This window comes from Lytechinus variegatus, chromosome 7 (assembly GCF_018143015.1).
Source record: "Lytechinus variegatus isolate NC3 chromosome 7, Lvar_3.0, whole genome shotgun sequence".
NCBI lineage: Eukaryota > Metazoa > Echinodermata > Echinoidea > Temnopleuroida > Toxopneustidae > Lytechinus > Lytechinus variegatus.
In genome coordinates, this window is record NC_054746.1 from 35,455,369 (window position 1) to 35,482,570 (window position 27,202).

Below are 27,202 nucleotides of genomic sequence, written 5' to 3' on the forward strand. Positions count from 1 at the left end.
TGTTTTGAATCAACGTTTCGTTTGACCCAGACCTCATTTTAGTGTTGCTATGTCAAACGAGTCTGAAACGGCTCGATTGTAGTAAATTGCATCTCTTGTTTAAAAGGAATGCATTGAATGTGATCATGAATACACTGGTTCAATAAGAAAAGAAAGATCGCACCAACCGTGACCATGAAATTGGGTCATCGGTGGACAGACATTTTCAGTTGACTTAAAAATGTGCTGTCGCATAGCCGTAAGCAGATTTTTTTTCCCGGTTGGGAGTTGGGGTATAAGATGCATCAAGATTTTCAAAGAAACTGGAAAGCGAAAAAGAGATTGTCGTGGCGCTTTAGCACTATATAAGTGAAATTTGATGACTTTGTGCACACTTTTGGAGAGTTCTGTGAAAATTTTCAGTAAAAAAAAATTAATTTTTCTTCAAAATTTCTAGGGGCAATCGAACCCCTGCCCCCACCCCCCTGCTGTGAAGGGTCATGTAGTCAAGTCATGCTTTTTAATAGGGGAGCAATATCATTCAATGAATTTGAATAGCCAAAAATGTTGTTCGCGCAACTGGGTAACTGACAAATTCCGAGACAGATTTGGGCCGTTCTTAAATGATTGCCACTGTCTGGGAACTGCTCAGGCTACTTCAACGTGATTGAGCTGTTATTCTGTATGTATATATTATGAGGAAGAGCTGAGGACAACTGATAGTAAAAAATACGGGTAAGTCATTATTACTTTAATATCAAGTTCCACGATAATCTATTCAAATCGTGTGTATTTTGATGCATGCGTGACATTTGCTCCGGCGACAACAACTCCGGTAGAAAATCTGCACGTTAAGCCAAACACAAAACCTCACCTCCAAAACTAAAGACACCCTAATAATAATTTTTACATTATTCTGAACCGAAAACTCTATTACAATCCCAATTCTAACCCTGTGAATATTAAGACTGGAGCAAATGTCGCATGAACAAACGTTTTGTCACCATTTTGGTGTATATTTGATTTTGATCTATAGGCCTATTAATAGGTGATAAAAAGTTTAATGTTCTTCCTCTTTGGATAACAAAGTAGCTTTACATTTCAAAAATATTTCCAATATTTCAGTCGAAATATTCATGTTCGATTGAAATTCACTCGTAATAACTGATTGATAGACCCTCCATTCTAAACACACAAATATCATTTCTTATTAGCATCCAAATAAACTATAGAACCTTAAGGTTTCTATTTCAATTTCAATTGAATTCACATCATGTTTTCATAACATTTCATTTAGTATGGGAGCAGAATAAATGCATGCATGATTTAAGAAAAATAGAATCTGATAGCATTTTTTGATGAAAACTTTCTTCTGCTGATTTGAATATAATCAATTAGATTAGCTGATTTTTAGAATATTTTAAATAACTAGGTACGAATAAATTCTCTATAACTTCTGTTAATTTTCCTTATGCTGTTCATTTACTTCTATAAATTAATTGTAGATTAAGGTGCAATCAATTATTTCAATCTATGAAAATAAAACTTTTAGGGAAAATCGAATTTTACAGTACTCTCTTGCATTGAAATTGCACCCTATGAAATTCTATGTAACAATTGCAATTATGGACAAAGAACAACGTCAAAACTAAATTAATATGTTCTGTATTCAAAATTCAGGTTCATTCTCAAACTTCAAACTTTGGGAATTAAATGTAAATTCTAAAAGATCTAGATTATTGTTGAACCCCGTTCTTTAAAAGACTTTGTTCAAATCATAAATGGATAAACAAAACAAAAGGGTAATTGAATGAATGAAATTAAAAAAAAACATGAAAATGAGGAGTAAATCAATGAAATAAAGTAATTTTGATTAGCGTCATCTTTAAAATTCAACAATAACATAAATTCAGAGTTTGGTTTTGTGTGAGGTAGCTGTTAGAAAAAAAATAACGTATTTTTTTTTCCAATTCTGCCAGACGATTGGAGACTGCATCTTTAGTATTATATCATTGACCACATCCATCTGTCACCATGACAACTACGATAGTTACAACTCAACCGATGTTGCCGACTATATCTTCAGTAAGTACGGATAAATCGGATACAATGAATGGATTATTTATTTCCAAAAGTTCCAAAAGTGTCTTAAATTTTGTTAGCGAGCGAAGTAAAGGAAAAAATATTGTGACAAAAATAGAACTATTGTTTACAATAGTATGTTATGTTTATGATTATGTACAATTGTGAAACGGAAATCAATAAATCAAATCAAATAATAAAAGGACTCGTTTTCATTTCAGTAATTTTAAAGATTTAATGCATTTTGTTTCCATTTTGATGTTCCTTTTAACAATACGAGCTAGAAATTAAATAATGGCAGATATTAGGTTGTTCCTACCAATACTTGATTGTGTGTTTTATTTTTTCTTTCTTTTTAAATTAAACAGACTCGATATGCCGTTGAACGAGATTGGCATAGCGGAATATTTGGCTGCTGCTCCAACATTGTCTCATGTAAGTTTTAATTGTGTTTGTGTTGTGTTATTAATTGTGAAATCGCTTAAATTATGAAACCAATTTATTCGTTTGATTGACGTATTGCAAAGTTTAGGGCAAAGTTTGTTTTGCGATTTGATTGTTAATAAGAGGGGCAGTTGGTACTAGTCCCGGGTATATTAGTTGGCACTTGTCAGTACTAATAAGATTCCAATGTTTGGTTGGTTGGTTGTTCGATGAAAGTTACGGGCTTGGATGGTTGGATATTTGGTTAGGTGGACGGATGGTTGGTTGGGTAGCTTGATGGTTAGTTGGGTGGTTGGATAGTAACTTGGTTAGGTGAACGGATGGGTGTTTGGGTAACTGGATGGTTGGTTGGGTGGTTTGATAGTTGGTTGGGTGGTTGGATATTTGGTTATGTGGACGGATGGAAGTTTGGGTAACTGGATGGTTGGGTAGTTGGATGGTTGTTTGGGTGGACGGATGGTTGTTGGTTGGTTGGGTGGACGGATGGTTGGTTGGATAGTTGGTTGGGTGGTTGGATGGTTGGTTTGGTGGTTGGATAGTTGGTTATGTGGACGGATGGTTGTTTGTGTGGTTGAATGGAAAGTTGGCTTGATATTTGGAAGGGTGTTCAGCATCAAAATTGTTTGGATCGAACATGGACATATTACTCTGAGCAGGAGTACTATGTCCATGGATGGAATAAAGATAGATACGTTTTCGGTTGCTTGGTGGTCGGGTATGTTTGTGATTGGTTTCCAAAGCTTTAGTTGTATACAAATTATTACCCTCTCATCCCACCCTTCCCTATTAACCCTCCTCTCTCTCTCCCCCTCTCTCCACCCCCTCTCTCTCTATCTATCTCTCTATCTCTCTATCTCTCTATCTATCTCTATCTATCTATCTATCTCTCTGTCCCTGTTTAATCTCCTCATAGGTCTTAGCGGATACTTTTGTACCTGTTGCTATGGCATGTATGTTGCAACACGTCTTGAAGAGAACTGCCTGTTACCCGTCTGTTTGCCAGTCTGTTACATTATCCCACTACGTACGAAGATTCGAACTGAGAATCGTATTAAGGTAGGTATGATGAGACTGAGACCACAGAGAGAAGGAGAGGGGATGGGAGGGGTGGAGGGAAAGACAGAGATAAATAGATGGATTAATGTTGGGCAACATATACTGTCCTCTGTGTTGGGTAATGTATGTTGGTAAAAATATATACTGGGCAATTTATTACCCAATTTAGACAGATTTTAACCAATAGCTGTGTGGACAGTATGTTGCCCAGGGTTTGTTAAATGCATTTTTGCCCAACTATTTTAAGAGTAAAGAAAGTAAGGAAGAGAGAGAGAAAGAGGGGGGAGGGGGGGGGGATATGGTGCAATGGGAAAAATGATGGACGGAAACATAGGAAAGAAAAGGGGGAAATTATAATGAGATACAGAAGATGGGAAACTTTCACCATTTATTTTGAAGGAATCAGTCTCAATCATGAACTGTGAAAGCTGATTGTTTCATCTTTATAAATATGTTCAGAATGTAAGAAGATGTTAAATAAACAGACTTTTGTTCTAATTGATATATTTCAATGAAATTATCATGATATCAATCCCATTATAATTATTGTCTTATCATTGTAACATGTCTTATTCTATGTATCCCACTCTATCTTCCCACTCTTAACATGATTGGCCAATATAACCGATAAGAATATTATTGATAGAATTTAACAAGATTTAGTTTGAGAACTTGATATTGACCAATTTATCTGTCGGACATAAAAAAGTCACATTCACCAAGTGATTGGTTACTTTGCCCAATCATTTTTAAAGATTGTATACATGTATATTTAGATATGTTATTCTTGTCGGTCCTTTTCTCCTCCTCTGCTCTCTTAATTGATACACATATTATAGATCCTCTCTTTTCTTTACTTACCCCCCCCCCTCTCTCTCTCTCTTTCTAACTCTTTGTCCCATTTCTCTATATCGGCATACTCTAAACAGGGTATTGGTCAAAGTTACCAATATTAGTAGAATGGTTAATATTGACCATTTGGTGACACAAAGTTGGTCGAACAGACATGTTCACTAACTTTTTGTAATTTTAACGAATCCTTTTTTTAAGAGTGTACCTTCATTGAACCTGTCAGTAGTCTTTCCCTGTCACCTCTCTCTCTCTCTTTCTCTCCTTTATTCACTGGTCGTTCCATAACCATCTATTTCCCCCCTTTTCAGTTCGATTTTTTGTTCTCCTCTCAATCTTTTTATCAATTTTATTCAATTTTTTTTTCCATGCAGGGTTCTATTTGCGAGGATTGTCTGGTTGGCTGTTTTTGTCACATGTGCGCCATTTGTCAGATACATCGAGAAAACATCTATGCAAAGAAGGGTCGAGTGCTCACATAAACACAAAACACCTAATAAGGTGTTCATTTGGTGTAATGGCATTGGCTTATGTTACAAAATATAAAAGCTATATGTAGTTTCAAATTGAAAATTCCCATTCTGTAAAATATCGGCTTTATTCAAATAATGATTGACTGTTTATAAAGTTCATTGCTGATTATTTTGATAGGAGGGTTTCGGCGGATACTCCCTTGAATATGAACGACCCATAGAGTTAATAAGGCTAATATTACACAAATAGTATCTATTTGCTGCATAATTATCATGTATGCTGTATTGTGATGACTTGTTTCAAAATTCTTTAAACCAAAGTGGTTGGTTGTCAAATACCTAAAGATTTTAAAATTATGCATTGTTTGATACCATTGACACAAAGTACAGGAATACAGTCATATGGGCGTGACTCTAAGCTTTTGTGTGTATGTAAATCAATGATCACCATCGGAGGTAGATATTAGGCTATAGAATCTTAGAAAAGGGATTGCAAATATAAATTCAAACGGCAAAAGATAGATCTCTTTACCTTCAAAGGAACAATTCTCCTGAATCGCTCAAAGCCTGATATAACAAGCCAAAAAATAATAAATGAAAAAAAAGGGATGGAGTGGAAAAGGATATGCAAGAGCCTACCTATGTGAAACCCCTTTTGTCCCTCTTCATCCACATGATGATGAAAGCTATTCTGGAAAACATGCCCCTCGTTTCATGTTCATATTATAGGAATGTGATTCCTGCGTCAATTATATTATAAATTAAAAAAAAAACATATTGGCCGGGGAGAAATCCATAACGGATGTTAGTATGCCACATAGAATCATGTCAAATAATGTAATAAAAAATGAATTGTATTGTTAATCATAAATCAATGTGAGAACCCCCCCCAAAAAAAAAGTATTTCATGAAGAAGACATTAATTTATTTTGTTACTGTGTTCTTGATAATGGGCGTGTGCATTGTAAATGCAAGAAAGAAGGAAAATATTAAAATGTTTTGCGTTTCAATAACTTGTTAGATATTCGCAAGGCGATGTTAGAGGGCCTAGTTTATAAAAGCCCCCTCTTACATATCCACTGTTAGAAATCGAATGTTATTATTGACTTGATCGTGTTATTAATTTATCAGTAATTATTTCTGTGCGGTATATACAGTTAAAAAGTTGTATAAATAGAAAACGTAGACGATATGTTGGAATGATCGGTTTTCTATATATTCATATATTAAATATTGTGGTTTTTTTCAAAAGTGAAAAGGGGTCAGCTCATTGATTCTATGCGCCATGTTATCAGGTTTTTTTTTTATAAAGATCCCAGATTTCCATTTAAAGGACGTTTGGGCCTATTTTGGAAAATATATATTTCAAAATCTTAGTTTGCCCAAAATGCCAAGGGAATAATGAGCACTTGAGTTTGCCAAAAAATATGACAAATACCAATTTCCTTAATTTATTACATTGAATATTTCTTATTTTGTTAGGAGTAAGGGAAAGCTTTCAGTTTTCATTTTAAGGGCGTCATTAAAATAATTCCCTGAATCATGACTATAGAATTATTAGTAATTGTTTGTGTAAATAAAATAATCAAAATAAAAAACGTAAGAGGACATGCATGATATTTAGGATGTAGCTAGTAAATTCTGGTGGGTGATGCAAAACTGTTCTTTTTAAAAATCATGTACTCGGCTGTATTTGGTAAGATCTCTTCCCCCCCCCTGAGCAACAAATGTAAACGAAGAAACTGTTGGTGGGCTAGCGCCATGAGCGTCTCTGGACGGTGTGTGCAAAAGACTGCAACAATAAACTGAAAAGGTTTAGCTTATCAAATATATGAATGTCGAACATAAATTTTTAATCTTTTTTTCTTTTTCTCCTTTTTTTTTCTTCTCCTTCTTCACCTTCTCCTTTTCATTCTCCTTATCCCTTATTACGATTATTTTTTTTCTTTCCATTTTCTCCCTTTGATCCTTTGTGGTAATTAGGGGTTGGCCGATTCGGTCCTAGCTGCACCAGCCTATAATTTCCCCTTTTCCCAGCAACTGTTATATTACATGATTAAACACTTGTTATCAACGTCTACTGATAAATATTAACATTATCAATATCGCTGGAAAACAAAAAGAAGCAATAAAGTAGGAAATATAAAACCCCCCAAAGAAATACAAAGAAATAAAGAGAGAGAGTGAGAGAGAGGGGGGGGGGGGGGGAGGGAGAAAGAAAGTTGCATGGCATCGAACCCTGAGGTGCAGGGTTCGATGTGACAACTCTCTTTCTTACTTTCTTTCGTGTGTGTGTGTGTAAAGATAAGAATTCAAAACAGAACAATCAGGAAGGAAAGAGAAAAAAAGTAAATAAAATGATAAAATTCTCAAATCGACAAAAACATTTGAATAGATGAATTCATATCAGATACGATATTTTGATGAAAATAACTTATTCTCCCCCCCAAAAAAAAAGAGAGCAAAAATGAGTGAAAGTTTACAGGGGCTTTATCTGGTATTCCTGCAGTTTTCAGACAAAAAAAAATCGAACCTGGACCACCACGGTCGGAAATATTGCACCATTGTTGTTATCTGGTGCTCCTGTAGGCAGCAGGCCCAGATAGGTTTTATGCGTTGGTCTCCTGTGGTTCAGTGGTAAGGCATTTGTCTATCATACACGAGGTCCATGGATGATGCCAACGTTTTCTTTTTCTTTCCTCCTCTCTCTCTTCCTTTTTTTAATTCCTTCCATTTTTCCTATTTCTTTCTTTCTCTTTCTTTGGTATGTAAAGAAGTTCAATGCCATTTTTTTTGTTTTTCTTTCACTCTTTTACCCTTTTTACACACGCTAAAATTTCCTTAACCCCGTACTATAGGTGGGGCTAAATTACCATTTAGCCCCACCTATAGTACGGGGTTAAGCTTAGCCCACTTTCTTTTTACACAGCATTTTTGCAAAGTGGGCTAACCCCACCTTTAGTACGGGATTTGGCCCTGCAAAAAAGCAGGGTTATCCCAGCAATTGCGGTGCTAAGAGCGATAGTACGGGGTTAAGATCGCTAGTGTAAAACGAAAGTGGGCTAACCTTAACCCCTACTATAGGTGGGGCTAAATGGCAATTTAGACCCACCTATAGTACGGGGTTAAGGAAATTTTAGCATGTGTAAAAAGGGTACGTGTAAAGTACTTGTACTACGAATGATCGACAAATGTATTTAAAGCATGAGCTACCACTAGTCCGGGGTTAGCGAGTTTCGTGTGTGAAAAGCAAGCATTCCTTATCCGGGGTTAGCAATAACAATTTGGCATGTGTGAAAAGGAAAAAAAATAGTACGGGGTTAAGGATAGTACGGGGTTAGCGATAGTCCGGGGCTAAGAAAATCCTGTGTAAAAAGGGTATTAGGTATGTAAAGATAAGAATTTGAAACAAGACAATCAAGAAGCAAAGACTTAAAATTAATAACCACACATGCCGCTTATATTCGTTGGTTCATTCAATTTTTATTGAACATTATAAGATGCACAAAATACACATCCGAGATATAACAAGAGCCACATACAGCACAATATTACATAACTTTGTCTTTCTGTTTATTTATATTTATACATCTTTTCCATGCCTGTACACATTTATTTTTCAGCTATGAATGCTTTCTCGATATTTTCATATATAACTTTGTATGTGAACTTGCAATATACTCAAGAAGAACATAAAAAGAGAAGAAAAAAAAAACGAAAAGAAAGAAAAAGATAAATAAATATGCACTAGGAACTAATTCATGTTACTAAATGTCGGAGCAAAAACCTTTTCATCACCAATGCTTACACTCATCAGAGATGGTACTTTGGGAAAGCTACTGTAAATGATGCTTAGTGCCTTTATTATAGCAGGATTCCTGCTATTCCTGCTAAAGGAAGTGCACATACTTTGGGCAAAGAGTGCTTTAAAAGCTCCATTGATTTAAAGATAATGATTTGAGTATAAAATACCTACTGGAACTGAATGGTCCTTGAATAAAACCAATATGAATTACAGAATACAGTCATCAATGGGTTAACACACTTGTAGGTTACATCAAACAGGCTTATGAAAGCCAACATTAATATATGATGGTCAGATTTTGAATGTAACCTCTCATATATAACCATATCACCTTGTCTACAACATATTTGTCATCTCATCAGTGTGGTCTAATATCACCCAATTAAATTGAACTTATTTGGTCTTCAGCTTAGACTTAACGGTAGTTGGACCAAGTGCTATATGACAAAATAAACATACATCAAATGGATCTAGCCTGAATGAAGATGCCATCTCCATTCCATTAAAAACAAATTAGAAAAGAAAAGTCCTCTTTATTTTATACAAGAGTATTTTTCTGTATTAACCCCCCCCCAAAAAAAAAAAAAACCTGAGGGCTTATTTGTAGGTTAGGCAGAGAGAGAGAAAAAAATATCACTTTGAGATTTGCATGAGATTAATTTACAAAACTACAAACAATTTCTGTGGAGAACAATTAAAAAGGAGGGTGAAGAATTGCTTGACATTTTGGCCAATGAACTACAATACCTCAATATTGTTATATTACACTAGAGATGGAATAAACACAGAAGATTATTAATTATAAAAAATAACACCCCAAAATGTAAGAAATTACAATTAATATTTTTTTTTATAGTTTTAATTGAAGAACATATTGCTGAAAAATTTGTGGAATTCAAGAAAAACATGGTAAAGCTCACTCAATATTTCAGACATGGTTGATGTCTTTAAAGAAAAGATGACATCAATTCCAGGTTTCAGTTACAGCAATGCATGATATAACACTTTTAGACATGGACTGACTATGATACACCCCACTCACCGCTCGTTTCCTTTTACATCAGTGAATAATGATTACATTTACCAATTTTATTGTTAATGAAGCTGAAAACATTTCAGTTATTTTTAATAACCATATCTCTTCTGTTGGCAGAGCTTGAGAAAAAATATTTCAGACTATCTCGGCCTCCCAAACCAAAATTCAAAATTTTTTGCTCCAACTTGTGATCCAATAGTAACAGATATTGTATCTGGATTGAAAAATAAGAAAAGCCCTGGCTTTGATGAAATTATTATAATTTTATTTCCAAATTTGTGACAAATTCTATTGTTGCTCTGTTGGTGTATAAACTAGTACAGTTCCGGACCAAATGAAAATAACTAAGGTAATTCCTTTATAAAAAAAATAAATTGATAATTTCTTGTTCGTCTAATATCTTTGAAAGAATAGTATATGTTACATAAGCAAATTTGTTGTCAAAGCACGATATTTTATCTGATGTTCAGTTTGGGTATTTGAGAAAAGTACAGCACCACTCATGTGCTGACGAATTTTTAAAATGTAGTAAATGCTCTGGACAAATTCAGTCCCCTTAAAGTGCTTTTTTCTGGACTACTCCAAAGTCTTGGTCATTAGATTCTGCCATGCCTGCATAAAGTACATGCACAATCTCCACTCCATGGGGAGTAATCAATCATGATTGAATGAAACCATGTCTTCTCTCAGGTCTCAATACTGTGACTCTGGGAGCCATATTTGTTGCTTGGAATACTAAATCTGAAGACTTTCAGGGCCCCATCTTACAAAGAGTTACGATTGATCCAATCAATCGCAACTATGGACGGCCAGCAACGTCAACATCTATTATTCATGTTTGTTCAAAATATTTTCTCACTATGATGTATATTCATGCATTCATTGTTTTCTTAAAAATTCACTGTGCTTCTCTTTGTTTTAATACAAAGGACATTGTGCAAATTTCCTACAGAAAAAAGTATGACACTGATGGATTTCCATAGAGCTATGATTGATTGGATCGATCGTAATTCTTTGTAAGACAGGGCCCAGATTGTTAATATATATTAATGTAAACCTCCTTATTTCTTATTTTGTTAGCAATAATGAAAGAAAAAATGAAGGAATGAAGAAAATGGATAAGGGTTCTAAACCTAAAATTGACAGTCAATGCAAAAGAGATCAAGATGGCAGATCAATGAATCGAATACTAACTACATTTATAAAATTATTCATTGATTCTAAAGTGAATGACATAATTGCTCTATCTATGGCTGCATTAGTAACATTTGAGGTGGATAGAGTACCTAGATAGAAGTACCAATCTGTTCTTTTTACAAGCAACCCACTATAATGCATGAGTAAATGAAATAACAAGAAACAAGGTATGAATTTACCAAATGTTCATAATATTCACCTGTTATCCAATAACTATGTCGTATGTAACCAAATCACTGTATTCCTAGAATATTTCGCAGAGGTTTTACTGTCATAAATTTTGCAACTGAATCATCACATATAACTTCATGACCTGATATTCAAAGTACATGATAATAATGTCATACCATCATAAAACTCCTATGACTTTGTAGCCTTTAAACAAGGCCCTGTATCTAATGTGATATTCATATCACATACCTACTGAGTGAAAAAAAAAACTATTCGCAAAAAGCCGAGTGAGTGCGAAGATTTTGAGCTTAGTCACAGGGCCTTTAGGAACCTGAATTGGATGTTAACCATTGTTTGCAAATTTGAATCGCTACCTAAGAGGTAGCGGCTAATCAGCGAGCGTATTGCTCGTATCAATGAACCCCGTATGACCCTGTGCCACAGAAGCGAACGAACCTGGTCTCATGACGTCATAGACACTGACTTTGCAGACTGGCACATCAGTATGCTCATGAATAATTCATATATTCATGTCTTCACCAGATTCCAATACGCCTTGCGACTTCGCTCTCGCACTCACTCAGGTATTGCCAGTTCTCTTCGTCAGCTGCTAGTCTCGTCTCAGCCACCGCTTGACGAGGAATAGAGCCAAGTCGTGAGGCCTTGTCGAAAGGCTAATGACTTTGCTGTCTCATAGCCAAATTGTGAAATACATAATGTTTTTAGCTATTTACAATTTAAGCTTAATCCTTTTTCCTACTGTAAAACAAGTATATCATTCATAAGAAGAAAAATACTATAAATGAATAATCAAACCTAACCTGATTATCAGGATTTTGGGCTTTGTTTTGTAATTTTTGTTAAGAAACAAAAATATGAAATAAGGGAATCTTAGAACACACATAGTAAGGGCAGTTGCTACTTCTTACATACACAAGAGAATGTTAGAGAATAAGTAATACAGAGTTACTTTGAGAAGTGATATGATTGATATATGTATTTAAAGCAGCACCCCCCTCTGAAAAAAAAGAAACAATAAAATGACTTGGGCCCCTCATAAGCAGTTAGTGCCTTGTCTCTCAGTAGGAATCCAGCTCAGTATATTTCACATCAAGGTCCTGTTGCATAAAACTTTGCCATCTAATGGTAACTTTCATGGAATCCTCAATTTTGATTGGCTGTTGAGTATTGTTGCCATGGTAGCTACCATTGGATGGCAAAGTTACCGAAATAATAATAATAATAATAGGACCAAGCTTGTACTCATTCCCCATTACTTTGTTTGTCCATAGGGCAGAATTACAAGCAAACGTTGTCGAGAGGGGGCATGGCTTGCTTTTTTTTATCATTATCATTCTCTTTAGATTAAAACATCTATCACTAACTCACTACTGCAAAACTACTATTGCTGTACCTGATCAAATAAAATAATACATAACATTTATACATCACTTACTATGGGTGTTTCTAAGCGCACTGTGTTCTGTTTATGTGGAAGGGGAAAATAAAACAATACAACTAATACTACTAATAAAAACTGGTGTGCATTCCCATAGACCAACCCACAACTGTGAATCATTTATCAAACAGGTAGGATTTGATTAGGGTCTTGAACTGACTAACAGACTTAACGTTATGGATATAAGAGGGTAGCTTATTCCAAAGCTAAGGGGCAATTGAAGAAAAAGCATGGCCACCATACTTTGTAGAGGTTCGAGGTCCAGAAGTTAACTGCGTTGTAGACAATGAGCGGAGATGTCTTGAGAATGTACTAGAGCATAAAGAAATGAGATCTGCAAGATATTTTGGGGACTCGCCATTGAGAACTTTGTAGGTGAGGAGAACTTTGAAAGAGATATGGTGATGTATGGGGAGCCAAAGAAAGAGAACACAGGATTGGGGTTACATGCTCAGATTTCCTACTGAGAGAGACTAATCTAGCAGCAGAATTTTGAACCTGTTAAAGTGGAACAAGGTACATATGAGGGCGGTTGGAAAATATTGAGTTGCAGTAATCTAGGGGACAGGAAACAAATGCATGTGTTAGCTTGGCTGTTGTGGGTCGGTCAAGTAATTTCCTAAATCCCAAATTAAGGAAGAAAAATGATGCAGAGGATGTATGTCAACCACTTCCAATTGGACAGTACAAGAATAAAGCTTGTAAGAATAACAGTACATGATTAAAAACGATGATCAAATCCCTTCCTCTTTAAAAATAAATAAGTTCTTGGAGAAATTTCTTCCTATCTATCGAAAGCATTCATAATCAACATCGTTGGCTATTTGCCGGAATTTCAGCCAATAAATCCGAGGACAATCTTTCTCTAATACTCATATTACACATAATCTGATGGGAGTAATCAATAAATGAATCATAAAGATCATTAACATTGATTGTGTTTCATGCCAAATATCATTTTTATGGAACCACTATTTTTTCCATTTCCTTGAAAGTTATTCTATAAATCCTTTCAATCTCTGGCATCAGCTAAGGAAGTTTAAGAGCCTTCAGAATGAAATCTGGCACAGTTCTGAGGAATGTTTCACACAGATTCAAGCATGGATAAGTAGCACACTTAAATTCCATGTTGTGTGCAGTATATAACCACTGCATTGGTCAAATATGCTTATGGGACACGCTTTACCATGTATTGATCAGCGATATGTGCTACACATCATGTGCAAGTTGGCATGGAAGCATGATTTGTTAGTCAGACTTGACTTTTCGTGAAACTAGCCCCCCCCCCCCGGAAACTTTGACCAAAATTGAAGAATGGCTAAAAATCACACTCAAATTTCCCCCATTGTGGGTGGTATACATCAATGCATTGGTCAGATCATGCTTGTGAGCATGCACCAATGCATAGTCAATGAGGATACATGTTAAGGCCACCATACCACCTTACCATTGCTCTTTGACCTGATATTGGAATAAAACGTAGTAAAATTTGATGCTACTATTGAATCATGGCATATTTTAATATGTAATGTTCTAAATAATTGTACGAATACTGATGTTCAAATCTGTGACTATGCTACCATTCTTATTTGAATAAAAGCAAATTTAACATCTAGTCGTAATGACGTCGTAGCAATCGTACAATTGTCTATGATTTGAAACCAATTTGGCCTTTACTCTACAATAAAGGCTTGCAATAATCCATAAGTGGTACATTAGTATTCTTTCAGTTAATTTGAACCTCAAATAAAAAGATACTTTTCATTCACATTTTGAGAAAATGAGCAAAATGCACTTTATTCCCAAATCGGATTGTGAACCAGTCGTAAGGTGTGCGGTGGCCTTAACCACCATATATACGCTTAACATTTTAAGAATGACTTCACTCTTATTGAAACAGCCCCTCATTATGCACTGATTGTAATTGAATAATATTATATTGACTCCTCTACACTCACTAATGCAAATTCACATGAATTGAAAAAGAAAGATAGATGTCTACTCATCTACTATTCCTTAAATCTTGATTTTTGAAGAAAAATAAATGAACATTAACATTGTTCAATGCTACAGACTTAGATTTGTGATGATCAGTTTTTCCTGTGCATATATACGTTCAAATTTGTTGACAAATACTGTACATTCCACAAACAAAAGAACGAATACACTTTGTAGTATCTCTCTCAATATAATTCATCCAGAGAATCACTTTTTGTAGTCAAACTTTTTTATGTTAAACTTTTTAACATTATTCATGTACATATTTTCAACATAGTGAGCAAATTTAGACTACAGTAATTTGCTTTGAATATTTCTTTGTACAATTTACTAAAAACAACAAAAATTACATCCAAAATTTCACAGTTTTCGTTGATATCTTTCTCCCATATAAGTCAATACAATGAACAAATCGTTATTAGTAATAAAGCCTTTTAAATGAACATAAAATATTTTTCATCAGAATGAGACCATCTTCTAAATAGTGACAAAACAATTTAACTTGTGCTTTCCAATGATGCAATTGTATTACAAATCTACAATTCTTCCTTTGTTTTCTTTTGGCAGTCACAAAATAAAGCAGCACAAATATTCCTTGAAGATAGTTGCAACTTGCAACCCTGGCTCATACTTTCTTTCTCCACTTTTTCTCCTGGTATGTCAACACAGTATGAGGCCTGAACTCATCATGCTCAGTTGCTAGGATAACCCTCCTCTTCATCTACGGCCTATCAGACGTCAAAGATCAGTCAACAATTTTGCAAGCTATCGCAAGTCGGTGCAGCAGACATGTTAATAATGGTTCATTGCTCCATCCATAGCAGTCCAATAATTCAATGGGGAACTTATAAGGTATGAGGAATAATGAAGGATGTAAAGGAAGGCCCAAACTGATACCTGAAAATGATATGGCTTGCGTGTATCTTTCACCACACAGTCTTTTGCAGCCATTTATGTATGGGTATCCCTGGTGACCTGTTTCCAGAATAGCATCCATGCACTGCCACATTGATATTCCAACAAGCTAATTGACCATTTCATAGAAATGTTAGTGATAGAATGTTCTGAGCAAAATGAGATAGGCGAGGAAATGTTCTGATGACAGTGAATGAGTGTGGAGATTGGGTAAGGTCTTCGAGATGGATCACAAGTAGAAGGAAGTTGGAAAGATGGGCTTGCTTGACTCATTTTTGCAGGGTGGGATCATCCGTGTACGAGAATTTTTCAAATTGTGCCTGCTCTTCATTTAGGGTGGCATTAAGTGTATCTGAAATTAAAACGAGGTAAGAGGATGTTAAAATACACATGGATATTTATAATGACCATCCACATCATCATCATCATCAGCAGCATCATCGTGATCGTGATCCCCGTCACCAAGATCATTATCAACGCCACCACCATTGAAACCATCAACACTACCATCCCACCACCACCACCACCATCATCACCATCGTTGCCATCATTTTCATCACCAACATCCTCCTCATCACCACAATCACATTATTTCTTACCATTACCACCACCATCATCATCACCATCACCATCACCATTGCTGCCATCATCGTCATCACCAAAAACACTCCTCCTCATCATCACCATCATCATAATCATCAATCACCATAATCATCATCATCATTACCATTATCAGCATCCTTATCGTCACATAAATAACACTGGTTAGCTCACCTGCTCCTGGTGGAGTAAGCTTTGCAGGTTCTAATGTGAATTCCTGATCAAAATATCTTGTATCTGTCTCATGTGCCACTTGAGGTAAGAAGGGAGGGCGTATCTGCAAACAGGACAAAAGATTCATAATTCCAATGTCTGATCTCATCTACTAACAAATAGTTCCTTCCAGATAAAGCAAGACAAAGAACATAACCTGGTACAACATCAAAACATAGCTGACTAAAATTGCCTTAACTAAAGTCAATATATAAATAATTCAAAAAATCTGAGCCATTGTTGTGTGGAGAAAGTAATCATTCGTTATAATGGTATGGCTCAAATGTTAACAAAGAGTACTACTGAGTCAAAAAAGAAATTTCTTCAAGGTTTTCCCTATCAAAGCGATTGTGTGTTCTTGATGGCTACATCTAAACTAATCTCTACTTTCAACAGCAAAGTTAATATTGAGATGAAAGTGACTACACAATGTTTCAAATTTTTCACCTTTTAAAATAAAGACATGAACAAATTCATCGAATGTCATCTATGGAGCATTTCAATTTTTCTTACAAGGGCACAAAATAATGGTCACTGTTGTCCCATGTTAATGTGAATTGACCCCCTGTCTTCCGACAGAATGTTCCTGAGTTGAATACTAGTTCCTACCTTTCTTTCATAGAGATCTTCCCAGTTGATTGAATCAAAGAATTTATGTTCCATGATTTCCTTTGCATCTTTGGGTCCACATCCTAACCTGCAATTTAAGAGTGAATTAAGCAAAAGAAATCTGGGTAAGAGTCCTGGATTCATTATATAACAATATATAAATAATGCACATACATGAGTGTGTGGTGATGATGATGCAGTGCACTTGTGGGTATCCACAATATGTGAGAAGCACAAGGTCCTTGGACAGAGTGCTTTTGCATAAAATTGTGAATACCGTAGATGCTAGCATTGTAATGTTCATTATTTGTTTCATAAAACGGTCAGTAGATAAATTTGTAGTGGCAAGTGTGTTTGAATCCCTCCAAATTTCATAGGATCACATAAACAAAGAGGTCAGATTTCCTTTCTATTATGACACCAAAGGTGTATCTACTATGTGTAGATGCATCAAAAGCCTTGCCATTCCCTTTTCTTTGAAAGAAAGCATATTTCAAGTGTTGTCTCAATTTTTAAGTGCTATGGGAAAGACGATACACCCAGATACAGTGTTGCACCCAAAAATATATGGCTGGGAGATTGCATACGAATTAAAGAATGAACATGTGACTTGCATAGGCACTCATCATTGACTACATCCTTGAGCCTGAACTTATGTTAAATAAAGCATGGATTTTCCCCCTTTTTTTCTCAAATTAGAATAAAAAGAGAAAGAGAGTGGCTCTGGGAGAATTACATAACCTGGGGGGTGTTTCACAGAGATTTAAGTATAACTTGGAGTCGCACTTAAATGTCTAGTTGCGGGTGGTATAAAAGACATGACAGTATTGGTCAGATCATGCCAAGAGGACGCGCACTACTGCGTATTGATCAATAAGATTGCGTGTTGCATATCATGTACGCGTCAGCATTTAAGTGCAACCTAAGTCATATTTAAATCTTTGTGAAACACCCCCCAAACTTTCTGAAATCATAAAATCTAAGCTGAAAATGATTGCACTGTAGATTACCAACAAAGCACATGTGTTTTATTACTGCTTGGAAAAGGATTCTGCTGGAGTGCCATGCTTATTTTGCCAATTTCTTCCAAAATTCTTTGGCACACATTTCTTTACTTATTCAAACAAGTGATTTTATTGCATTCTGCATTTATCTTTATTATTTCAATGATATCACAAATTATCATCGTTTTACACTCACACTGAGTCTTGGAGATAGGTTGGGCATCCTGCCCTGATTCATGATGTCACTACCAACATTTAATTCCAACGTCAATGCTAATACCAACACAAATACCAACCCCAACTTTAAATCCCTGTTGCACATACCTATTATTGGGGTTTTTCTCCAGCAATCCATCGAGAAGAGACTTGGAAACTTCACTGATTCTGCTGGGGAACTTGATTTTTTCTGTCAGGATAAGCTCAAAGAGAACCTCATGGTCCCTGCTATAGAAAGGTAGCCTGCCGCACATCATCTCGTACATGACTACACCCGTACCCCACCAGTCTACTGCTCTCCCGTAGTCATTATCTTCTAGGATCTGCAAATGGGTCGAAGAAATTCAAGGTGGTTGCTACAATATTTGCGATGGATAATTGGCAACGCATATTAATTAATGTTTTATGTACCAAGAAGCAGACAAGGAATTAATGCTAATTTGCATTCAATTGCACAATTTATGACATATTTCAGGACAGAGAACTGAAGTGCAATTGATAACCTGTTTCTTGCAATTCTCCCTACCACCACTGGTTTATAACAGAATACTTTGCTTTATAATGACAAAATTTTCAATTGACATTATAGCTAAATTAATAATACTGACATTGAGATAGCCAAATTTTCATTGGCAACACCAAAAAGATTGTAAAAGTAGGTGAGAAATAGAGGTGAAAGAAGAATGCGGGGGGGGGGGGGGGGGGGGGGGTCAGACAGAAAAAAAATGTACTGCAAAGTCAAAACCCAGGAGCTGGGGTGTGTAGTGCAATAATCTAACTTTGGAGCCAACTGCCCCCCCCCATACCCTGGTCCCACCATTCCCACTTAACACTTTACCTTATGTGCACTTTTTCTTCTTTGTATAATTTAATCAATAAAAATTCATCCTATTCATTTTATCATCTGAACCCTCCAATATTAAATGCAACTTGACTTTCAACCACTGAAATGCCAGTATTAGGGACTAGCGCTTGATTCTTTTAGCTTTGTTCAAACTTTCTCCGCAACAGGCCCCAGGACTACCTTGGGAGTTGACCTATAAAAACACATACGAACAAAGTTTAAAAATTTCTGACCTAGAAAAGAAAAGAATGGGCTTTCATTAACACAAAAAATTAGTGATTGATTATACAAACATGTCAGTCCTATCTATGTTCAATCTTCAAGATTTGTGCTACAAGGTGGAAACTTACTTCTGGAGCTAGATACTCTGGCGTTCCACAGAATGTCTTAGTTACCTCACCATAGGAGATTCCCTCTTTACAGAGACCAAAGTCAGTTATCTTGATATGCCCTTCTTGATCTAACAGAAGGTTTTCCAACTGCAATTAAAAAAATAAAACAAATACAAAAATGATTAAAATCTTTTAAGGACAAGGGGACGTTATCTGTTAAGATACTAAAGGTTAATTGAGATATGTTATTGAGGCAATCCCATAAAATAATCAACATTTCTATACGTATAATCCTCACTTTTCTGGATTCTTACTTTCAAGTAGGATGTTCAGTAATTCTTGATTACCCTTATGTCCAAGTCTCATGAACTGGGTCCATATTCTTCCAAAGTTATGACATTTCAAAAACTTAACCTTGGTTAAGATTTCAATGTTGATGACACCGTCACCGCCGTCAGAAAAGTGGCGTCTATAGTCTCACTCTGCTATGCAGGCGAGACAAAAATGGGAATGATACATGTTACGGACATTCAAAGTTTTTGTTTTGTGCCGACGAATGAGAGCAGCATCCCAATTTGTGATGCTATATAAACTTTATAGTTTAACACATTTTGATCAAAAGATTGAATATTGTTTACCTGAACACTCAATATATAACTAGGTATCTTATTTGATAAAGGCTTTTTATCAAAAATAATATATTCAGTCACCACAAACCATAAAAAAATATGGGATCTACGCACTTTTACTTATATCACATGATATACATGTATAAAAAACAACAACCTTTATATAGATTTTTTTCTGTCAAACCTTTCTTTTTAACTTACACCAACCCTATAAAATGTAAATGATCTTCCACTATAATCTGCAAACCAACTAAATCCTCTATACCTGTTTTGAAAGTCTTATTCCCAAACAACTTTTTGTATTGATAAGTGTCTGAAAAACATAATACAAACACTACTGAATAGCATCTAAATTAAAAATGTATTTTCAGTTTCACAAGAAGCCTGTCCAAAGTAATCATAATTAATTCCCATACACCTTAACAGTTCACTTGACCACTATAAATATAAATATATTTTTCAAAGAGAAGCATTATTCTTTGATAGAATTATATGGCAGTACCAGAAAAAGTCTGGGCTTAAATGTATCATATTAAAAAATTTATAGATCCCGATATTTTTCTTCTTTTCAATTAATGTTATGGTCCATGACAAACAAGGAACAAAATAAACTTCAGAAAAGTTTTCTCCCCTAATTGCTATAAAGCTCATTTCACCAAGAACATAAAAAAAATTCAATGATGTTCGGAACTTAAGAATAATAAATAATATATATTCAGGTACTATGACCCAGTCTCTCATTGTCCGAGAAAATAACATGTTTGTATTTTAAAGAATCTAAAATCTATCAAGTGATCTCATGTCCAAATCCTATCTAAAAGATCATGATGTCATGATGCTTTGACAAAGAAAAACTACCCAATTCAATAAAGTGTTATTCCACCCATGGGTTCCAAATCTTGTGAATAGTTATCTTTCTTGTTTTGTATTACATCTAAGGTGGACTATGAATTTAAAAGTCAGAATAAAATCAGGAGTCGTCTGGTACATCTTCGTAGTTCATTGTGACTGAGCCAAGGACCAATTATGGCCTGGTGGCAGAGTCGCTGTCCAGCAAACAGAGGTTCAAATCCTGCTGGCTCTAAGATTGTCTTCCAACTTATATATTTTGCTGATTGAACAAGCAATCTTACTTACTAGCTGGAAGCCAGAAATGCTTTTTTCATCAAGCAAATTGCATTTTCCCTCTTAAATATATATATTCCCCCCAACCATTACCCCTGATTTTGTACCTTGAGATCTCTATAGATGACATTTTGTTCATGAAGGTAGCTGAGGGCGGAGACGATCTCTGCACCATAGAAACGTGTTCTGTGCTCTGAAAACACCCTTTCCCGTGATAAATGAAAGAAGAGTTCACCTCCATTTACATACTCCATCACAAAGCAGAGTCTATCAGGCGTTTGAAACGAATACTTAAGGGACTGCAAAAGAGAAAAGAAAGAATGTTATGATGACAAAATTAGCATTCTTTCAATTCATTTATCCCAACATATTTATCAGGATGGCAAAATGAGTTAGAAACTGTTTTACAACATGGTCTTAATTTAAATATCAAATTTTAAAGAATGTCATCTAAAAAAAACATAAAAAAGAAATTTATCAACTGATCACAATAACAATACGAAATTCAATGTACAGGGGTGGTATTCTGAGGTAATTTTATCTTTAAAATATTTTATTTTATCTCTTAAAATGAAATTGGTACTCTGAGATGAGATTTTTTTATCTCACAGATAAAATTTTTAATTTTATCTTGCGTATCTACAGATGATACGCAACAGAACAATGCCTGCATACACATACCCATCGCGTATCTGGCCATTGCAACGCAGATGATGTGCTTGCGCCCATGTTACTTTGAAGAAAAAATAAAATAAACTTAAAAGAGGGTAAGGGCTATTTAATCTCCGCGAAATTGCTTTCATCATTATTTCTAGGTGAATTAACTCCAAATGTTGACTCAAAAATTAAGAAAAATTATATATTTAGTTAGATTATCACCTTTCATTTATTCCTGTATTATCAGGAAGTATTTCATCAGACTTTTTTTACTAATATTGTCTTTGAAATGATGCTTGAAAAGTTGCGATATACATGTAGACTTTGAAAAAAAGGATTAGAGATTGTCATTTTTTTAAAAAAGAAATCTCTGTAAAGATGCGCAAGCGTATTTGAAGTCAATAAATTGACGCAATCTCACTCCTTTGCCACACCTCCTGGCGGAATGGATTTCCATTGGTTGAGTAGTATGAGAGAGCTATAGAAGCGCGTTTCTAATTGGATATTGATGTAAAAATAGGTGTGTCTTTCTGAGATAAAATTGTTCTCAGAATACCAATTCGGATAGATTTTAAGGGTATTTTATCTCACTGATTTTAACGGAGATAAAATATTTTATTTTATCTGAGATAAAATGGATCTCAGTATACCACCCCAGAACATTATCAATAATTGGTTTTTTCTCAACAAATATTAAAAATGGAAGTATCATCACTCAAAGTTCCTTATTTGTACGGCAGCTCAGATTAACCCTTAATAAACTGGGGGGGGGGGGTCAGTTTGACCCCCCTCAACAAATTTCGTCACTATGTTTCCACATGAATTTTTTTGACCGCGCCTTTTGCTGACTTTTTACTTTTAAGTCTTGCACAACTTTTGAGACCAAATTTGCGAAGCCCTGGTATGCGGTTCCGAAATTATGAAACAAGTGCATATTTGCATAATTAATAAAAAATATAAACAATTAAGTTTTTGAAAATTTTACCATACAGTCTTGTAGTTTACATCCGGCTCTACATGCGTGCAATCAGCGGCCGAGATCTGAAGGGGGGGGGGGGCAAATTGACCCCCCCCCGGTATATTCTGGTCCAAAATAGCCCAGTTTAGATAGGGTTAATACATGTAATTACACATGATAATAAAAATATATAAATATTTAGGGGAAATAAGCTTAATTTCTTATAACTGAATATTGAAAATAGATTTTTATCAGCCAGACTAAAGACTTTTGTTTTGTGTAGTGGCTAAGATTGGGCGAGTACATTTCAATCTTGTTGTTTTTCAATGACATGACATACATACCATGAGTCATGTACACTACACTCCCACGTGCATTCTTAGTGGTAGAAGGAAACGTGCATTAAAGGGAAACGTTTATCATTACAATGTGCTAATGCAATCATCAGGTTGTTAAAATTTCAATTCTTTCTTAAAAGCTTCCTTTCTCATGTAATACCAATTATATCTATTTCTTTCAAATTTGCTGGTGGCATTTTTTTCTCATATGCTGTTGACTGCAAATTACAAGAGCACTGAAATTCAAACTCTAAAGCAATTATATCTATACTTCTTATTGTACAAAGAGCAAAATACAATCGCAAATTTGCAATTAATTGCAAGATTTTTATAACTGATTTTGGGGTCTCAAACTGATTTGCAAATCCTCCAAATTCTGATAGCTGCCTTGCAACAATTAGGAAAGGCGGAAAACCTGCTGAGTAACCTACCGTTAAAAAGGGGTGGCTTGTCTTCTGTAAGACTCTGTTCTCTGTCAATGTGTGTGCTACCTCATCCTGTGATTAAAAAAAAAAAAAAAGAAAAGAAAAAAAAACTAAGGAGATTATGATACTACAGGAAGAAAGGTTTGGGAATGAGGGAAGCTGGGCTGACTGATAAACAGGAAACCCAGAGCAAGTGCGTCCAATTTGAGAACGGAAGGGTCTCATTTAGCAGGGTGTTTCTCTGCTTCATAAGACACTCGTCATACGGGCCAGGGAATCCCATGTCTGTAAGACCCCAAGCCAGAAATAACAGGGGTAGGGTTGGCAGATAAGATAATGATTGAACCTGTATCCCTTGTACATGTATGTGTCTTATAGCTTAACATGCTGGAGGTGCAAACTCTGTCATTGACAGTTTCCATGACCTTTTTATAGAATGAAATCTGTATGAAAGAAGAAAGAGACCTTGCATTGCTGAGATGACCACTTTGGTCTAACAAAATAGGTTAATATATATATATATATATATATATATATATATATATATATATATATACATATATATAATTCCTTCTTAAAAAATTCTCTCTCTTATTTCAAATCCATGACAGGTGCACTGGTATAATCAATATAAAGCTGATCAAAGAACTATTGGTAAATGAATACCTACAAATACATGGTCACTGTCAGTCAACTTAAATGGGCAGTGGCTGACAAGAAAAGCATCTGGGATATGTCTAAATGACTTCGCACTTTTTACGTAACGCCACACATGGGGGTTGAATGTGACAATTCCTTTCTGCAAATCTCACTAAATTTAGAAGAATCTGGATGGCATACTAATGTTTTGTAAACTTCTTTTCTCTAAAGATAAATGATATGATGATTAAAAACACACCCAAGTTCACTAAGATATATAAATGGGAAGAGCCATTTTAAATATATTTTCTTCATAGTTTAAACTCAAATAGATGTAGAACAGGATCATATTTGCTACATAATAAAATACTGAATTATTTCTATCTTCTTTTAATTTTCATAATAGATACAAGATTGTGACATAGATATTTCTTCTGATATAAAAGAAAGAAAAAGTAGCCCCTTTGGTCACATGTGTGTACACACCAATATGCATGTACATGGAGTTGATTGTCCCTTCCTGTCTCATTGCGAAAACCAATAGGGAGAGCACTGGGGAATTCTAATGGGGGGGGGGGGGGGGTTACATCATAATTACAGGTGTATTATTGAGTTACACAACTCAGACCTCTCACATTTATATAGTTCTTTATAGTTTCTTTCCCTCTTTGCAAGATGGGGTGGGGGATATGGCCATCCTGTTCACAACAATATGTCATGGAACATTTTAACAAGTCAATGTATAAAGCCGCATTACTTGGTACTGCATACTAAATAGCAATAAATTCAAGAGAAGATAAAGAATAAGAACTGTACATTATACTAATGGGTTCTTAAGCCTATGGTTATAACCCAGAGAACATTATTCAAGCAGCTTAGGGATTTTCACTTAATATGAACCTCAAACGAAATACTCTTTAAGATCTTCTCAACTATCATGAATTTGTCATCATCATCATCATCATCATCACCACCACCACCACCACCACCACCACCATCGTCATCGTCATCATCATCATCATCATCATCATTGTTATCTTCATCATTAGGTGGTCTGTCATACATATGACAATTTACCTATTAATACTTTTATTGGTATAATTCTTTGATTAATAATTTTGGGGGAAAAATGTTCACATTGAAGGTCTTAAAAATTACACAGGGAACAAACAAATTCAAAATATATACAAAATCATAACACAATTTACAAGAGTTGTTGCTTAGAGAGAGAGACAGAGAGAGAGAAGAAATCCATCAGTAATCATTTTAGAATAGTGTTAATTCCAATTATGAAGTAATGATCCCCCAGAACCTTGAATGCTCTCTCAGCTATAACAATACTAGGTCTTTTGGGTAAATCAAGTTTCACTTTCAAAAATGAATTTTCTGTTTTTGGACTCCCCAATTATAATAATTGAAATTTCATACAATTTTTTCCTTATCCTCCATATGGATTGTTCCGCATGGCAAAAAAAAACTCAAACAGAAAGAAATGTATATCATGTAAGTGGAGGCTATTCAACAAAATTAATGACCTGTATAGTTTGGTTTGCGCATTATCAAGACGGCCATTACAATTTGAGCAAAGTAGCTTCTTCAATTATGGAGAGTTCAGTTTCAAAAGGTACTACATCCATCTTTGTAAAATCCATATATGCTTACAATATTTTGTACAGGTACATCTCTTGGAAGGTCACATTAGGAGGTGCATTTCTTCATAGTTCATCCAAAATTGAGGTTATAACTTTTAAAAGATAGCCTACAGGTATCTACATGATGAATGGTGTAAATGTACCACTTTCCAACCTAGTTTAAGACTTTGGCCAGCTAATATCTATCCAACACATGTATTTCACATTGCCAAGCCTTGAGTACGCTAAAAATTTCTCACCATTTCTTGTATAAAAATTTGCTCGAAATTTTTGTCCAGCCACAGTGCAATTTTTTTTTCATTCAGAACGGCCTAAAGCTTTCCATGTAGAATTTTCCAGTAGAATTAGCTCTCGGAGCTGTTCCAATACAGTTGTTAGTAAGTTACATATGACTAGTGACCCTTTTTTTATGTGAGAGATACAATTATTAATGATTTTCATTCTCAGCAGCCTGAAAGTTGTGTAGATTAAAATTAATACTTCTAACATGCATCTGAAGAGAAATGTCAATATTTTCAAAGTTTGATTAGAGTTTGTAGGACATGCCCTCCCATTAAAATTTTGGGTATCTCAATTTATAGCCCCCCCCCCGGGTCACCAATCAAGTGTTTAGTCGTGTGTAACTTACAAACAGCTTTATAAAATGTCCCTCTGATCTGAGCCACCCTTTTGACCAGCACAAATTATTTCAAATAACAAGTGGAATGCCTCTGGCCGTCTCACCTGCATCACGCGATTCAATATAGCAGCAGTGCTGACTTTGAATACTACTCTAACTCACACAAGATGTTCAGTGATACATGGTTACTCTTATGTCCACTTTTTATGAACTAGACCAATAAACTTACAGAGATATGATGGTTATTCAACAAAAAACCCCAACATGGCCAAAGTTCATTGACCTTACATGACCTTTGACCTTGATCATGTGACCTGAAACTCGAACAGGATGTTCAGTGATACTTGATTACTCTTATGTACAAGTTTCATGAATCAGATCCATAAACTTTCAAAGTTATGATGGTAATTCAACAGATACACCCAATTCGGCCAAAGTTCATTGACCTTTGACCTTGGTCATGTGACCTGAAACGCGCACAGGATGTTCAGTGATACTTGATTACTCTAATGTCCAAGTTAAATGAACTAGACCAATAAACTTTCAAAGTTATGATGGTAATTCAACAGATACCCCCAATTCGGCCAAAGTTCATTGACCCTAAATGACCTTTGACCTTAATCATGAGACCTGAAACTTGCACAAAATGTTCAGTGATGCTTGATTACTATTATGTCCAAGTTTCATGAATCAGATCCATAAACTTTCAAAGTTATGATGGGAATTCAACAGATACCCCCAATTCGGCCAAAGTTCATTGACCCTAAATGACCTTTGACCTTGGTCATGTGACGTGAAACTCATGCAGGATGTTCAGTGATACTTGATTAACCTTATGTCCAAGTTTCATGAACTAGGTCCATACATTTTCTAAGTTA

General features: G+C 35.2%; 2 protein-coding genes across 3 annotated transcripts in view; one reads left to right on the top strand and one right to left on the bottom strand.

The window, feature by feature from the left end:
- Nucleotides 1-518: 518 nt before the first annotated feature.
- On the top strand, nt 519-6,708 carry LOC121419128 (placenta-specific gene 8 protein-like). Its single transcript, XM_041613448.1, has 5 exons — nt 519-714; nt 1,959-2,064; nt 2,430-2,496; nt 3,419-3,561; nt 4,785-6,708. The coding sequence occupies exons 2-5, from the start codon at nt 2,014-2,016 to the stop codon at nt 4,890-4,892; spliced, it is 369 nt and encodes a 122-aa protein (XP_041469382.1). The 5' UTR covers nt 519-714; nt 1,959-2,013; the 3' UTR covers nt 4,893-6,708.
- Nucleotides 6,709-14,657: 7,949 nt separating this feature from the next.
- LOC121419129 (RAC-gamma serine/threonine-protein kinase-like) overlaps nt 14,658-27,202 on the bottom strand; it is a 103,258-nt gene continuing 90,713 nt past the window's right edge. For both annotated transcript variants that reach the window (XM_041613449.1, XM_041613450.1), the window contains 7 exons: nt 23,421-23,486; nt 21,144-21,335; nt 19,301-19,429; nt 18,215-18,429; nt 16,887-16,974; nt 16,239-16,341; nt 14,658-15,816 (listed from right to left, as the gene is read on the bottom strand). In XM_041613449.1, the coding sequence (XP_041469383.1) occupies nt 15,734-15,816; nt 16,239-16,341; nt 16,887-16,974; nt 18,215-18,429; nt 19,301-19,429; nt 21,144-21,335; nt 23,421-23,486 (876 nt within the window). In that variant the 3' untranslated portion in view covers nt 14,658-15,733. The remainder of the gene's footprint in view (nt 15,817-16,238; nt 16,342-16,886; nt 16,975-18,214; nt 18,430-19,300; nt 19,430-21,143; nt 21,336-23,420; nt 23,487-27,202) is intronic.

What these genes read in the sequence shown, in the direction of transcription:
- LOC121419128 (XM_041613448.1), top strand. Translation starts at nt 2,014, where the DNA reads ATGACAACTACGATAGTTACAACTCAACCGATGTTGCCGACTATATCT. An exon ending in TGTTGCCGACTATATCTTCA is followed by an intron (nt 2,065 to 2,429) that starts GTAAGTACGGAT and finishes TAAATTAAACAG; the next exon opens with ACTCGATATGCCGTTGAACG. An exon ending in CTGCTCCAACATTGTCTCAT is followed by an intron (nt 2,497 to 3,418) that starts GTAAGTTTTAAT and finishes ATCTCCTCATAG; the next exon opens with GTCTTAGCGGATACTTTTGT.